At 42.3% G+C, this 16,645-nt stretch overlaps 1 protein-coding gene across 1 annotated transcript in view; it reads left to right on the forward strand.

Annotated features, from left to right (window-relative positions):
* Window positions 1-5,534: 5,534 nt before the first annotated feature.
* The window catches only part of sgpp1b (sphingosine-1-phosphate phosphatase 1b), a 30,587-nt gene continuing 19,476 nt past the window's right edge, over window positions 5,535-16,645 (forward strand). The window contains exon 1 of the mRNA XM_080202389.1: window positions 5,535-6,250. Within this exon, the coding sequence (XP_080058515.1) occupies window positions 5,564-6,250 (687 nt within the window). The 5' untranslated portion in view covers window positions 5,535-5,563. The remainder of the gene's footprint in view (window positions 6,251-16,645) is intronic.

Consider the following 16,645-nt stretch of genomic DNA (forward strand, 5'->3'; position numbering starts at 1 on the left):
GTGCTTTTTCCTGATCCTGGTCAAGATGCAGTTACAGGGTCTGATAGAAGCAGAAAAGCAACAAAAGAAACCGGCAATGCCTGCAAGAATATTCACTACTTTATTGACATAAAAAGACTCGGGAATGTGAAACAATGTTTCAACAATGGTTGAAATCATATCTGCTTTGACTGTGTTTTCCCCTTGTGATGGCTATTCCAGTCTTATTATCTTTCGAACCTGCCAGCAAGCAAAGAAAAATGAATTCTGATTGCCTCCTATTTTAACCAAAGGGCAAAGGCGGGATTTTATGGCCGTGTTCGCCCCAAGAGAGGAAAATCCTGCCCGTGGTCAATGGACTTTTACATGTTCCTGTCCTGCGCACTATGATTGCCGTGGCAGACTGGACATGAAAATTCCACCCAAAGGATTTTAGGAAAAAGACCAGAAATAAAGGCAGACCAGCAGATAAACCAACATCAGTTTTCAACACATAGTAGCAATGATAAACAGGCATCAATAAATGTTCACTATCCATTCTGTAGTACCATATATTTATACCCCAATGTGCTGCGCCATCATGCTGTCTAGCATTCTTCATTTTTAGTGTTTATTGCCTTTGTTTCATCAAAGAACAGAGAAAATTGCAGCACATGAACTGGCCCTTTGACCCTCCGAGCCTATATTGTCCATGCTGTCCGACTACACCCCACCCTTCCAGGGGCCATATATTTCTATTCCTATCCTATTCATGTATTTGTCCAGATGCCCCTTAAAATTCACTATTGTATCTGCTTTCATCACCTCCCACAGCAGCAAGTTCCAGACACCCACCACCCTCTGTGTAAAAAACTTGCCTCATACATCTCCTTTAAACCTTGCCCCTCACACATGAAGTCTGTGCACCCTAGTAATTGAAGATATGTAAGTGAAGATATATCAGCTGGATTAAAATCTGCAAATGTGTTGTTTTTAAACAAACCTCTACTCATTCTTTTGTGAATTTTGAAGTCCTCTTCATAAATCTGTAAGTAGCTGGCTTTGTGAGTTCTTTCTTTAATCCAATAAGGAAAGGAACACATTGATTTTAAATAGAATCCTGCTAATTTACAGTTTTCAGTTCAACATTACCGTTGCCTTAAATGTGGCTGAAACCATTCTGAGTCCAGGCAGCTGTTCTGTTCCTTCTGCCTATGTATACATGTGTGCTTGTCTGTCTCTGACAACTGCTCTGCCAAGTTGGATTTAGCCAAGATTTGTACAAGATACTGTTTTCCTTCGAGCTAAAAGAAAAGCTTGTTCTTCCCTCTACCCCACCCCATGTGGTATGAAGTTACACAACATTGTTGGGTAGGATGTGACCTTCTGTGAAACTTGACTCGTAACATCAGAGAGCTATTGATATGTCAATTATAATGCATGGACAGGGCTGAGATCTTCACATTCCTAATTATAAATTTGCAAAAGAGACTGCACATCATGGTGGGGGCGGCACGGTGGCACAGTAATTACCACTGCTGCCTCACAGTGCTTGAGACCTGGGTTCAATTCCAGCCTTGGGTCACTGTTTGTGTGGAGTTTACACATTCCTCCCGTGTCTGCATGGGTTTCCTCTGGGTGCTTTGGTTTCCTCCCTTCATCCAAAGATGTGTGGATTCAATTGATTGACCATGCTAAATTGACCCCAGTGTCATGGAATTAGCAAGGTAAATGTGTGGGATTACAGGAATAGGCCTGGGTGAAATTATGATAGGTGCAGACTCGTTGGGCCGAACAGCCTACTTCTGCACTGTAAGAATTCTATAAAAGTGAACAAGATTGAGTTAGGGTGCTATGTAATGACATAGAGAGATATGTAATAAGGCAACGCTGAGTGATTTTAATTATAAGAACATAAGAACTAAGCGCTGGAATAGGACATTTGGGCCCTTGACCCTGCTTCACCATTCAATAAGATCATGGCTGATTTTTTCATGGACTTAGCTTCACTTATCTGTCTGCTCACCATAAATTTTAATTTCAGTAGTTTATTTATTAGTCACAAGTAAAGCTTACATTAACACTGCAATGAAGTTACTATGAAATTCCCCCAGTCGCCACAGTCCGGCACCTGTTCGGATCAATGCACCTAACCAGCACATCTTTCAGAATGTGGGAGGAAACTAGAGCACCTGGAGGAAACCCACGCAGACACAGGGAGAACATGCAAACTCCACACAGTCGGTGACCCAAGCCAGGAATCGAACCCAGGTCTCTGGTGCTGTGAAGCAGCAGTACTAACTATTGTGCCACTGTACCACCCATTTCTTTACTGTTCAAAAATCTATCTATCCTTGCCCTAAAAGCATTCAACAAGATAGTCTCAACCACTTCACTGAGACAGGGAATTCCACAGATTCACCACCCTTTGGGTGAAGAAGTTCCTCCTCAACTCAGTTCTAAATCTGCTCCCCCTTATTTTGAGGCTATGTCTCCTAGGTCAAATTTCACACACCAGTGGAAACAACCACCCTGCTTCTATCTTATCCATTCCCTTCATAATTTTATATGTTTCCAGAAGATCATCCCTCATTCTTCTAAATTCCAATGAGTGTAGTCCCAATCTACTCAATCTCTCCTCATAAGCCAATCACCTCAACTCTGAAATCAACCTAATGAATCTCCTCTGCACCCCCTCAAGTGCCAGTATATCCTTTCTCAAGTAAGGAGACCGAAACTGTACACAGTGCTCCAGGTGTGGCCTCACCAGCACCTTATACAGCTGCAACATAACTTCTCTGTTATGGAAATTTAGGGGGGGATTGAGGAAAACCATTTTCACCCAGAGGATGGTGGAAATCTGAAGCTCACTGCCTCAAAGGGTGGCGGAGGTGGGAAGCCTCACAACATTTAAGAAGCATTTAGATGACCACTTGAAATGCCACAGCATACGAGGCTATAGATCAAGTGCTAAAAAATGGGATCAGAATAGATAGGTGCTTGATGGCCAGCACAGTCATGATGGGCTGAAGGGCTTCTGTTTCTATGCTGTAAAATCCATGACTGTAAAATTCAAATGTCACTGCTTTTCCATTTTTTAGATTAAAATTCAATCAATTGTGAAGTTTAGAATTGACCAAAATGGATTAATCTAACCTGAAATTTCAATATTTGCCAGCAGAGGGATTCCTCGAGCATGCTCCACCGCTTTTCTTCCTTCATTAGCACAATTTCCCTTTCACATGCCTATATTTATCATACATACAGAGTCATGTTGAGGTTTGGTTCTCAGCATTACAAACCAACATTTATGAATGTGGTTTGCAGTGTGATAATGACCAGGTAATCTGTTTTTGTTTGTGCTGAGGGCTAGATATTGGTCAGATCACGGGACAACACCCCCGCTCTTTGAATTGTCTTTCGCCTGAGCAAGCGGCTGGGACCTCAGCCCCCATCTCGTCTAAAAAAAACAGTGCAGTGTCCTCTCTCAGTGCTGCAGTGCAGTGGTCTTCATTCCTCCTCATGCTCTGGTGTGACGGACCTGAACCCAGAACCTTGGGATTGAAGACTCATGCAGCCTCAAAATGTGTTCCTCTCTCCACAGATGCCTCCAGACTTGCTGAGTTTTTCCAGGATTTTCTGTTATTTTAATTTCAGATTTCTAGCGTCCTCAGTATTTCAAAGATGATACTAGAGCGAGGCGACTTTTTGCGAGCTGTCCCCAGCATACTATCTGATTCTATCTTTTACTCTCATTCTACGTGCGTAAAACTGAACTCTAAATATTTTAAACTCTCTACATCCTAGCTATGATCGTAACACTATATTCTGCATCTTCCTTTTTCGATTTGATTTATCATTGCCACACACCTAAAGAGAAAAGTTCTTCCCTATGTTCTATGAACATTATGTTTTGTCTGTATGGTGTGCAAGAAACAATGCTTTTCACAATAACCCAATACATTTAGCCCATTCCATCATCAAACCAGCCTCCCAGCCATTGACTCTGTCTACACTTCCCGCTGCATAATCAAGGACCCCACACACCCTGGACATAGTATCTTCCACCTTGTTCCATCAGGAAAAAGAAACAAAAGTCTGAAATCACGGACCAGCCGACTCAAGAACAGCTTCTTCCCTGCTGCCATCAGACTTGTGAATGGACTACCTTACATTAAGTTGATCTTTCTCTACACCCTATGACTGTATACATTATATTCTGCATGTTCTCCTTTCATTCTCTGCTACGTACTCAATGAATGGTATGCTTTGTCTGAATAGCACACAGGGAACAATACTTTTCATTGTATACCAATACAGTGGCATATACAATAGAAATCAAATCAAAAATAAAATTTTGATTTTACCCTACAACTGCTGGCAGCAAGCCTACTCCTTCATTTATTATTTTTAAATGCTTCCACTGTTTTATTAATTGTCAGTTTAGACCTGTGCCAGAATGTGGTGACTACAGGTTTTCACAGTAATTTCATTGTTTAAAGTTTATTTCTTAATGTCACAAGTAGGCTTACATTAATACTGCAGTGAAGTTATTGTGAAAATCCCCTAGTCGCCATATTCCGGCATCTGTTCAGGTATACTGAGGGAGAATTTAGCACTGCCAATGCACCTAACTGCCATCAGGCTTTTGAATGGACCGGCCTCATTTTTTTAGACTCTAGCTTTTTGATTTGATTTATTATTGTCATGTATTAGTATACAATGAAAAGTGTTTCTTATTGTGCACTAAAAAAACATACTGTACACAGAAGGAAAGGAGAGCCGAATGTAGTGTTACAGTCATAGCTAGGGTGTAGAAAAAGATCAACTTCATGTGGGGTAGCTCTGACTCTAAAACTACATCCGCCCCTTTCCTTCTCAATGTACAGCATGCTTTGTCAGTATAGCATCCAAGAAACAATACTTTTTGCTGTATACAACAAACACATGTGACAATAATAAATCAAATCAAATCTTTCTGACTGCGGGAGGAAACCTGAGCGCCCGAAGGAAACTCACAGAGACACCAACCCCCCACCCCCACCATGTCCCCACCGTGTCAATGTGAGCCTACTTGTGACACTATTAAATAAAGGTGGGGGGAGAGAGAGAGAGGAAAAAGTTTTTCCCTGTGAAGCAGTACCTCGAATTTTTTTTTGCTACATTGGACCTGGGGCGGCAGCGTCATCACTGCGGGGAACAATGGCCCGCGCGTGCGCGAGAACAACGGGTGCGCGGAAACAATGGCCCCGCGCGGGAGCGGGACGTGTTCACGGCGGGCTGCGGGGAACGCGCGCGGGCGCCCGGCAGCGAGCAGGCTCCGCCCACTGCCCCGCCTCTCAGAATCTCCTCATCGCTGAGCGAGGAGCGTGAGTGAGCGGAGAAGCGGGTAGCGGACAGCGAGAGAGGGATAGAAGGGGAAGGGAAAGGGAAGAAAGGCCGGGTTGATTCGGGAGCAGCTGTAGAGATAAATAAACCGACCGGCAGAAAGAAGTTTCTAGAAGCGGCCGGAGGAGGAGGAGGAGGAGGGAGATTTTTGAAGCGGTTCGGTTGACGGGGGGAGTGTTTCCCCCCACACATTCCCTTCGGGTGGTGGGGGTTTAAAATGGGGCTGGATGCGGGCGGCTGGCGCCGGCTGCTCGATTACCTGCAGCACCCCGAGCAGGTGGCCCGCTTCCAGCGGCTGTGCGGCGTGGAGGCGGCGGCGGCGGCGGCCCGCCCACCGCCATCACCATCACCTCCCCGCCTCTCTAACGGTGACTGCCGCCATGCCGGGGGGGAGGCGCCCGAAACCGGCAAGAGGAACGGCGTGGCCTGCCAGCAGGCGTCTCCGGGCCCGGGGCGGCCCTGTGGAGACAGGCCGGCCCAGCAGCAGCAGGAGGCAGCCGAGCCTTGGCCCCGCTCCCGGCGGAGGAACTCGCTGAACGCCGAGGCGGGGGGGGAGGAGGAGGAAGGGGCCGGCGGCCAGTTCGTGGTCCGTAACCGGCTGCTCTACTACCTGTTCAGCCTGGGCACCGAGCTGGGCAACGAGCTCTTCTACATCACCTTCTTCCCCTTCTGGCTCTGGAACATCGACCCGTACGTCGGCCGCCGCCTCATCGTCATCTGGGTGTGGGTCATGTACCTGGGCCAGTGCACCAAGGACATCATCCGCTGGCCCCGGCCCCGCTCCCCGCCGGTGGTCAAGGTGGAGCTGCTGTATGACTCCGAGTACGGCATGCCCTCCACACACGCCATGTCGGGCACCGCCATCCCCTTCTCGCTGTTCTTCCTCACCGTCGGCCGCTGGCAGGTAATCCATTCATTCATTTATCCTCTTGGCTCACACTTCTAATCACTTTTGGGCTAGACCCACTTTATATGTGCCCATATATGTTGAATCACACTCGGGCTAGACCCACTTTATATTTGTCTATATGTTGGATCACTTTTGGGCTAGACCCACTTTATATGTGTCTATATATATGTTGGATCACTTTTGGGCTAGATACTTATATTTATTGGATCACTTTGTTGGCTACAGGCTAAATTGACCCGGGTGGGGTGGGGTGGAGGGTTAACAAAGTAAAGATGTGGGGTTACCACGAATAGGGCCTGGGTGGGATTGTGGTCGGTGCAGACTGGATGAGCTGACTGACCTTCCTCTACACTGTTGGGTTTCTGTTCTATGAATGTTCAGGTCTGCCAGCATTTGTGGAAAGAGTTAGCATTTCTAGTCTATATGTGATTCTTCTTTAGAATTATGGTGGCACTCTGGTTAGCACTGATGTCTCACAGCGCCAGGCACCTGGGTTTGAGTCCCAGCTTGAGTCACTGTCTGTGTGGAGTCTGCACAGACTCCGCACACAGTGTCTGCACGAGTTTCCTCTGTATGCTCCGGTTTCCTCCCGCAGCCCCAAAGAAGTTCTGGTTAAGTGCATTGGCTGTGCTAAATTCTCACGCAGTGCACCTGAACAGGTGCCGGAATGTGGCAACTAGCGGATTTTCACAGTAACTTCATTGCACTGTTAATGTAAGTCTATTTATGACAATAAGTAAACTTATTCTCTGGGTATCAGGGACTAGGGCAGTGCTCTGTCTTTGCTTCTCGGTTTCAGATCTGGGGACACTGTTCTCTGATTTCAAACCCGGATCAATTGAAGGGGTTTTGAATAGTTCGTACAACTGTAATCCTTTCAATGATAAGTACTTGTTGCTTTGACTTAAAGGCATTGTATCGTTTTGGATAATGTGTTGAGGCCAGAACCAGTGAACCCAAGCTGTACTTGTATTACCTGTTCTGTTAGTCTCTGCCTGGGGTAACGGAACTTTTGCATACAAGTAAGCATATAGTGTTCTCTACTTAACATTTCAGATGCTTGTCAGGTTTTAGTAATAACAAAGAACGAATGGTGCTTCTATCAGATTTCAGAACATTTCAAAGCAGAACACAAATGTGCTGTGTATGTTAGTTACTTACCATGAATCAAGTTTGATTGGACCTTTTTTAATGAATTATAATTTCTGACTTAATCGTTCTGAAGGTCTAAACATGAAGTAAGAAGGCACAGTGGTTAGCACTGCTGCCTCAGCGTCAGGGACCTGGGTTCAATTCTGGCTTCAGGTCACAGTGTGGAGTTTGCACATTCTCCCCACGCCTGTGTGGTTTCCTCTGGGTACTCTGGTTTCCTCCCACAGTCCAAAGATGTGTGGGTTAGGTTGATTAACCATGCTAAATTGACCTGTGTCAGGATTAACAAAGTAAATATGCGAGATAGGGCCTAGGTGGGATTGTGTTTGGTGCAGACTTGATGGGCCAAATGGCCCCCTTCGGTACTGTAGAGATTCTATGATTCTATTTTAAGTTTGTATGACATTAGAGACAAAGATGCAGAGAACCTCACTGGGGAGGCATGTGTTGCAAGAAATGGAAATCTTGGTCTTTTTAAGTTAAAATTCCTTTATGGTTTGCATTTCTGACAGATCATTTCTTAAAAATTGCTTATTTTATCCCTTTGCTATGTTCCAAGGAAAATGACAGAAGGAGGAATTAACTAGAGGGCCCCTCTCATTAGTGAATAACATCATATCTTGGTCCTGTGACTGGAAACATTGTTTCTCAGTTGAAGAAGACATTGGCACTGCGTGCTTTGAGAGCAGATGCAGATGTATCATCCACTATCAGACCTTATAGTGTAATCCAGAAACATGGATTCATTCACTAACAACTATGGCTAATCTCACGCATTTGTGGAAATGAAAATACGTTATGCAGATCTTTGTTCTGTTGTTTATTGGACTTAATTGAAATTTTTTGGACATCGGTGTGTTGCTAACAATACTGGGGCAACCAGTAGAAGCTAAGCTTGAATGTTACAAAACATATTTGCTTTTGTGCTGCTGGCTGTATGAGTTAAATTGCTGTCTGACGTTTAGAACTGTTGACAAATTATATTCAGCTTTCCAATACTAGCTATACTTTCAGTATTTGAATAATGAGCCATCAAGCTGTTAACTATGGGGCATATCACTTTTTTAACTTTTGAATTCCACGTGTAAACCGTATCATTAAAATCCTGAAATAACACACAAATTTTAATTTGCAAAATGTTGCACAGTTTCAAATAAGGTTTTGTATCTGTACTGCTGAAAACATTTGTCGCATGCTTTCTATTTCTTTCTCCATCCTGGGTGGACAGTGTTCAAATTGTGGTGTGGCACCTATTTTTCATGAAACTAAATAACAAATGATAGTAGGCAGTCTGACTGTGGATAGTGCCTAATCCTGTACTAATCTATTGTCCTTGGGTACGCATTTGTTTTCTCAGTCAGTGGATTATGATCAGAAACAGTAACACTGCTTCTTTCCTTTCCCTAACCTATGGATACAGATGCAAATGTAGGATTGCTGGTTGTTCTTTGATTCAACTCCATTTTACACATTTCAAGCATGCTGCTTTTGCATTAATAAAAACTGAAAAGGCTCAGCAGGTCAGGGCCAGCACCTGTGGAAAAGAATGAGTTATTTCTGCAAGTGGCCAAACTGCCCCTGGTATCTAGCAGTAATCCATAATTGATTATGTTGATAATGTTGTCACGAACGAGATGTTATGATGTAGGCAGAAGTTGGAACATGGAGGTTGAGGGGCGACCTGATAGAAGTCTGCAAGATTGAGGGCCATGGACAGAGTGGATAGCCAGAAGATTTTTCCCTGGGTGGAAGAGTCAGTTACTGGGAGGTTTAAAGGAGATGCATGAGGCAAATTTTTTACAGGGTGATGGGTGCCTGGAACTCGTTGCTGGGGGAGCTAGTGGAAGCAGATACGTTAGTGACTTTTAAGGGGCATCTGGACAAATACATGAAGAATAGAATGGGAATAGGGATGTGGTCCCTGGAAGAGTAGGGGGTTTGAGTTCAGTTGGGTAGCACAGTTGGTGCAGGCTTGGAGGGCCAAAGGGCCTGTTCATGTATTGTAATTTTCTTTGTTCTTTGTATAAAATTAGTATTTTGGGTAATCTAATTTAAATCCATGAATATTGAGATTTATTTTGTTGTTAAATCATGCTTAATGAATGCTACTTACTGTTAACCCTAACAAATACAGGAAGATAAATGTAACCTTGTTATCCAGTTGAGATTTAGTGTGAAGTGCTAATAAATGTTTTGCAAAGGTTAGATTAACAAGTCCATAGGTGTTGAGCATAGATCCTTTTCCCCACTCGTGAAGGACTTCCTGCTGCACATTTTTAACAAGCACTCGTACCAGTTTTCATTATTCATGTGTAAACATTTCCATTTGATAGTGACTGCAGAGATTGTATGACCATTAAGAATTCACCTGATACCCTTCGTGCAGACTTCGAGCAGGAATCATTGACTAATGATTAAAAGTGAAACCGTCTTATTTGTTTCTCTCCCCTACCTTTCTGTGTACTTTAAAGCACTGAGAAAACAATTTGTACCCATGCATTATCCCACGTGAGATCAGATAGCATGACATAGATTACATTTTTAAAAAATTTCTCCTTCTGAGGGCTGTGGATATCGCTGGCTAAGCCAGCATTTATTGCCCATTCCAAATTGCTCCTGTGTAGGTCAGTCTTAAGTTTTAAAGACTCCTGGCATACAATCCCTGTTCATGAATACACACTCTGCAGCATTAAAACAACCCTGTCCCAATTCTAATGCTGAGTTTCACTGTCAGATTTTCTCCATGCTGTTGGTGTCTCAGTATAAAATACACTATTTGCAGTTGAAAATTATATAAAACCCAATACTTGCTGTTATTAATGTCAGTACTTAAGCTCTCCTACTAGTTAGCACCTAGTTTCAATAAAGATGGAAGTCTGCCTTTTGAGGACTAATGTTGAATTAGTTACTACCTTTGATTTTGGTTTTATGGAGCATGTACTGTCTTGTGCATTACGTGTTTGTGCTGCTAAAGAAATTCATGCTGAGTAGTACTTTGATTGCCAGAATGTCCAGCTGCCACTCGGAAAGTTTAAATGAAAAATCAGATATACCTGCTTCCTGAAATGTTTATTCATTTTCTGCAATGGGCAATACTACCAGGGTGATTAATTGCTTGTTCCTTGAAAAGGTGGTGGTGAGCCAAAGCCTTCAACTATGTGGTGTAGGTACACAGACACTACCGTTAAGGAATAAAGATTATGATTCAGCAACAGTTAAAGGACAACGTATAGTTCCAAATCAGAATGGTGCTAAGGGGAACTGTCAAACAGTGGTATTTCCTTGCATCTACTGCTCTTGTTCTTCTAAGTGGTAGAGGTTGAGTCTGGAAGATGTTTTCGAAGGAGTATTGGTCATTTGCTGCAGTGCATCTTTTTGATGGTAGATGCTGCTGTCAATGTATGCCAGTTGAGAAGGACGAGAACTGCTTTAACCTGAATGACATTGAGCTCCTTGAGTGTTCTTTTAAATGGTGGGCAGGCTGTGGATAATCTGGAGGTGAATTACTCACTGCAGAATTCTCTATCTCAGACTTATTTTGTAGCCACAGTATTTATCTGGCTGGTCCAGTTATGATGGGAGTATACTGACTCCACCGGTTCAGTGAATTATGGTGCTACTAAGCCAACCTTTGTAACAAACACTGAAGTCCACTGTCCAGAACTCAAGGTTCCCTTGCTACCCTCCGTGTCTCCTCCAAAGAGGTTCTGCATGGAGGAGTGCTCATTCATTGGCTATGGAAAGAGGAGGGATAATGCTTTTCAGCAGAAGGTTCCCTTGCCCATGTTTGACTTGATGCGATGAGGCATTATGTTGACTGGAGACAATGTTGAGGATCCCCCACTGTCATTTCCTTTTGGCTCTATGGCATTGCAGCCACCTCGGGTGAGTCTCATGCCATTGAGACAGGCCATCCCCAAGGAGGCTCATGGAAGAATTTGGACATTGATTGAATGATTCATTGAACATGACTCAGGTTATTGTTTCTTTTTGAGCAGCTCAATCAATTTTGGTACAAGTCCCCATGAGCTAGTGAGACATGTAAGGTCTATTTGGCAGTCTGCACTTGTTTCTGGAGCTGGGTTGATACTGAGTGGTCCACTTATTTGTGTTCTTTAATTTTTTTGAGCTATTTCAGGGGGAAGTTAAGATGTAACCACATTGCAGTGGGTTCAGAGTCACATATAGATTAGGCCAGGAAAGCAGATTTCCTTCCCTGGAGAACATTAATGAACTAGATGGGCATTTACACCAATCCAGTAGTTTTATTCTCGTTAATACTGGCTTCTAGATTTATTAATAAAATTTAATTTCCCCCGCTTCTCTGGTTGGATCATTAGTCCAGGCCTCTGAATCTTTGTCACATTACCACTGTTATCATTCCCTCCATTGACCTTGTGGTTGTATTAGGAAGCACCTACCAATCTGAAAATGAACTCTGATCACACTACGTTTTCTTAACAGCAATTCAACTTGAATCTCTGTCTTCAAAGCAACATTATGGTGGTGAGTGAGTGGAATCGGCTGCCGTTGATGGTGGTAGAGGTGAACTCGTTGGGGTCTTTTAAGAGACTTCTGGATGAGTACGTGGGATTTAATGGGATTGAGTTATAGATAGGCCTGGTAGGTAGGGATATGATTGGTGCGACTTGTGGGCCAGAGGGCCTGTTTGTGCTGTAGTGTTCTATGTTCTATTATACATTGTTTGTTTTATGGTAATCAGGCTGTGCAGGAATCTGTACCATTCACCTGGCTGAGAGCAAAGATCAGGGGGCTCACTGAGACCTTAAGTGAAACCTGCCAAGCAAAATATTTCAACAATGATTTGTCTTAGTGTTTTAATTCAAACCTAGAGACTGGTCTGATAAGTTGACCCTGTCTCATGTGATTTCAGAATATGTTTTTATCTTTGCAAAAGAGATATAATCAAGCCTGAATTAAAATTAATTCCATTAAGTGCTGTGTTTCCATTGACAGTGATACCTTGTGTGTCATTGCACACTGCTCTTTGTATTATGAATGATATGAAGCTAGTGATGACTGCAACAGTGGGCTGCTTCAACAGTGGCCTGTTACGACCTGTTCACCCTCCAACCAAATCTGTTTCTAACAATTGAGTTAGTTTAACTGTTTTTCAGCAGGCAAACTTTTTTTGGCATTTTTTTTCCTTCATTTCCTATTTGCAAAGATCTTAGCAGATGTTTAGAGTTTTTATGCAATCTTTCTTGCGTTTCTTCCTAGCCCTTTGGCGATAAGTGATTCTTCTGTTCTGTGGTCTTTCTCTCTTTTGCAACCTGTAAAACTCCCCCTCTTGTTTTTCCAGCTGCACCATCCTATGTGCTATGGCTTGCCCCTCTCCCTCACCATTAAAGTTACAGCTTGCTGCAGGGTGTCTTGGCACAGTTTCCCTCCTCAAGTCAAGATCTTTCCATCACACAGGCTTTTAAGAATAAAGTTTATCATCATCTGACCATTGTCTTTTACTTTCTTTCTCACTCCTTGCATCCTTTAAGAGGGTCAGTAACTTCCTGCATGAGGAGAACCTCGTGGGTGTTTGAGCTACATAACTTTGTTTAAATGGTGTTTTGTGATCTGGTTCAACTTGGGGGATTTTCTGTTTGATGTGAATGTCATTTCTTAAATATTGTGACATGTTCAATACCAATTTATTTCTGCAGTCTCTTGGGTGCTGTTTAATTTCAATTCCCTGTTACAGAAGTAACATTCACGCTTTACATTGTGCCTCAGCTGCAGTATCCATAGCTTCAGAAGCAGCTGTATCCATTCCCACTGAAATAATCAAAAATTCATTTTCTGGCAGGAAAGAAAGGAAATTATATCCTGAGGTTTGTTGTTGAACTCAATTATGTAACCAGTTGATGTGTGGGCAGAAGTTGAGTGCAAGTTTAAAAAAGACTACTTAAGGGCTACAGAGTAACGTTATAGCTGGTTTTAAATGACTATGAAAACACATCTGTTTCCAGTTGTTAAACTTCGGAGCTAGGTAACAGTTACTGTCTCAAATTGCTGCACAAAATGAAACACTGCGCACTATCCTGAAGTGTTACATAGTGTATTTTAGTAATTACGTTACTCTTGTGACTATTGAATTGAACTTTGCAGAGATTTTTGGGAAAATTAGTTCAGTAGAATATCTTTTAATTTTCTGTTGCCTCCCTTCATCTTTGACTCTTGGGTAACCAGCATGCACCATTCCCTATCTTGCATGTTCCTAGCTTTTGCTATACTGATGAACTTTCATAATGCTAACTCATGTTTGTTCTCTATGCAGAGAATTGTCTTGCATAGCAATAAAACAATTTTAATTCTTAACCAGTCCAAATCTTTTTGATCCATTCCTGGCTCAACTGTTAGTTTCCTTCATTCTTTTCTCCCTTTTTTTTCAATGTTTATTATCCATTGGAACTGAGCCATTTCCTCGATGCTATAGAATTGCCATTATTGAAAGATATCAACAAAAAAAACAAAAGCCAGCTCCATCATTTAATAATACGGACAACCCTTGACCTGAGCTCCCTGTATCCCTTAACACTTGCAAATTTAGCAGCCTCACTCACGAACGTACTCAGCAATTTGAGCATCCACAGCCCTCTGGAATAAGCAATTCCAAAGATTTATACCACCCAGGAGAAGAAATTTCTCCATCTCAGTCTGAAATGGTCCATTTTCCCAAGACTTTATTCAAACCCCAGTTCTTGACTGGGGAAACAGTGGATGCCCTCTCAAGCTATCTTCGAATCTTGTCACTTCAGTAAGGCTACTTTTTATTCGTCCAAACTCCGGTGAGTTCATGTTCTTTCCTGAAACTTTCTGTTCGTGATTAAAAATCTATATGTCTCAGTCTTGAAAATACTTAATGACTTGGCCTCTATGACAATAATGGACAGCCTGAGGACCACATGCAATCCATTTTCACAAGCAGGACACAACGTTGGGGCCATATTTTATGATTCTAGAGTTAAAAGTGAACTGCATTCCACACACAGGGAATGATGTTTTTCTGATTTTATTTTTAATTTTGGAAATCGATAAATCTAGTTACCAGAGATTAGAAAGAGAGACTTTGCTGAACCATTGGATTTCTGAGTCCTTCACAGCCAAGGAAATATATTTGAAGTGCAGTCCACTGTAGTAAAATAAGACACATGGCAGCCAATTTGCAGCAAAGTCCTACAAACAGCAGTGTGATACCCAACAATTTTTTTTTATGACGTTGACTGAGGAATAAATACTGGCCAGAACAATGGAGATAACACCCTTGTTTCTTTTTCGGTGGAGTGCCATGGGCATCCATTCAAGCCAGCAGGTAGGGACTTGCTTTAGCATTGCGTCTGATCATGCTGTGCTCCCTAAGTACTGGACAGGAGTGTCAGTTGAGTTTTTGTGCTGAAGGCCTGGAGTGGGGCTTGAATCCAAACCTCGCGACTCAGGCAAGAATGTTACCAACTGAACCACAGCTGCCAGTACAAAAAAAGCATACAACTTAATAGGGTACCGCTGAGGTACTGGAGACTTGCTTTCCTATCTGTACAGCGTCTGCACATCTGCTGACCAGCAAGGAGGTCATTTGAAGAGCAGTATATCGAAATACTCTTGGGATAACATTTGGCTTCCACCTCCATTAATAAAAAACAAAGAACAGTACAGCTCAAGGCCCTCCAAGCCTGCGCTGATCATGATGCCTGCCTAAACTAAAACTGAATGCACTTAGTCCGTATTCTTCCATTCTTATCCTACAGGTGATTTTTTTTCTCTCTGTCTCAGTTGGACACTGTGTTAGTCGAGACTCAGTTGGTGGCACTCCTGCTCTGATTTTGGATTCAAGTTCCACTCCAGAGACTTGAGCACTGAGATTCCAGTGTAGTATCACAGCACTGGAATATGCTGAGGTGTCATATGTCAGATGAGATGTTTATACTGAAGTCTGTATATCCACCTCTCGGGTAGCTATAAAGACTTCAATGAAATACTGGGGGAATTAATACCTGGTGTTCTGGTCAATATTTACCTCCCAATTGACATTTCTTTTGAGAAAATAATTATCTGCCCATAATTACTTTTATGGGAGCTTGCTGTGCAAAAATTGACCACTGACTAGACTACACCACAAAAACAAAAACACTTTATTAGCTGTAAAGTTCTTTGTCCTATGATTGTGAAGGGTGGTATTTAAATGCAAGTTTATTTTCTCCTGAGCAAGTTAGTACATGAGCAACCCACCCTTCCCATAAAGTAGTAGTTTTTTGAAATTCAGCACTGATATGCTTCTGCTAGCCTCAGTATGAGTAATATGTGGCTGACTGCATTGTGTAATCCTGTAAAGACTATTTCAAACTGTAATGAAGAATTTTCATGGACAACAGTTTGTTAAACCACACAGGAACTTTTATGCTCCAGTGTTTGTTCTGGTTTTTAAAAGTTCCGCTGTTCTCCATTATTTTGTATGCAGTTACTTTAAACATTGTTCAGTTCAGATTTTGTTTTCTTCTCTTCCCCTACTGCCTCAGTGAGTTGATGCAATCTACGACACCCTTAGTAACAAATATGAAATGTAAAAATGCTTAAACCTGCAATTCAACAATGTGGATTTTAAAGTTTTTTTGCATAACAGTAATTGCATCGGCTTCAGAAATCAAAGTGTTTCCTGCTTTTATATGGTTAATTGATTCAGGGACACAAATCAACTATTCTAACTATGCATCAGTGTCGGATAATAGGCAATTAAAATTTTAAATTCTTTTGTATTTTCCCAAGAAATGTGCTCTGTTGAGCATTATTATGTAAAACTAATCGTAGAACAGGAGTCCACAGAGTCCAATGGACTCAAAGTATTATTGTTATTGCAAGCAATAAGTTAGCAAGACAATAATTCAAAACTAATTATTAATCCTATACACAATGCTTGTTTCCTTCAGTTCTGCCCTCTTGGATATTTAGATGCATGGAGCTTTTCAGAGGTCAGTGTTTGAGTTTTTTTGAAGAATGGGCTAAACACCAGAAACGTTGAGATATCATAGGAAATGGCACCCAGGTTTGAAATGCGGGGATCTTGGGGAACATCCTGTAGACCTTAAGGATGCCACTTTAATGTTCTTTTCCACAGAGACTGGGGTTCTTGCAGACAAAATGAGCACTGTGTGCCCTTAAACTTCTGACTTGCTCTATCTGAAAATATACAACTATACCTCAAGTCTTTCCATGCAGTGTGTTAATAAG

This window comes from Carcharhinus amblyrhynchos, chromosome 14 (genome assembly GCF_965287045.1).
Source record: "Carcharhinus amblyrhynchos chromosome 14, sCarAmb.v2.hapA, whole genome shotgun sequence".
Taxonomy (NCBI): Eukaryota; Metazoa; Chordata; class Chondrichthyes; order Carcharhiniformes; family Carcharhinidae; genus Carcharhinus; species Carcharhinus amblyrhynchos.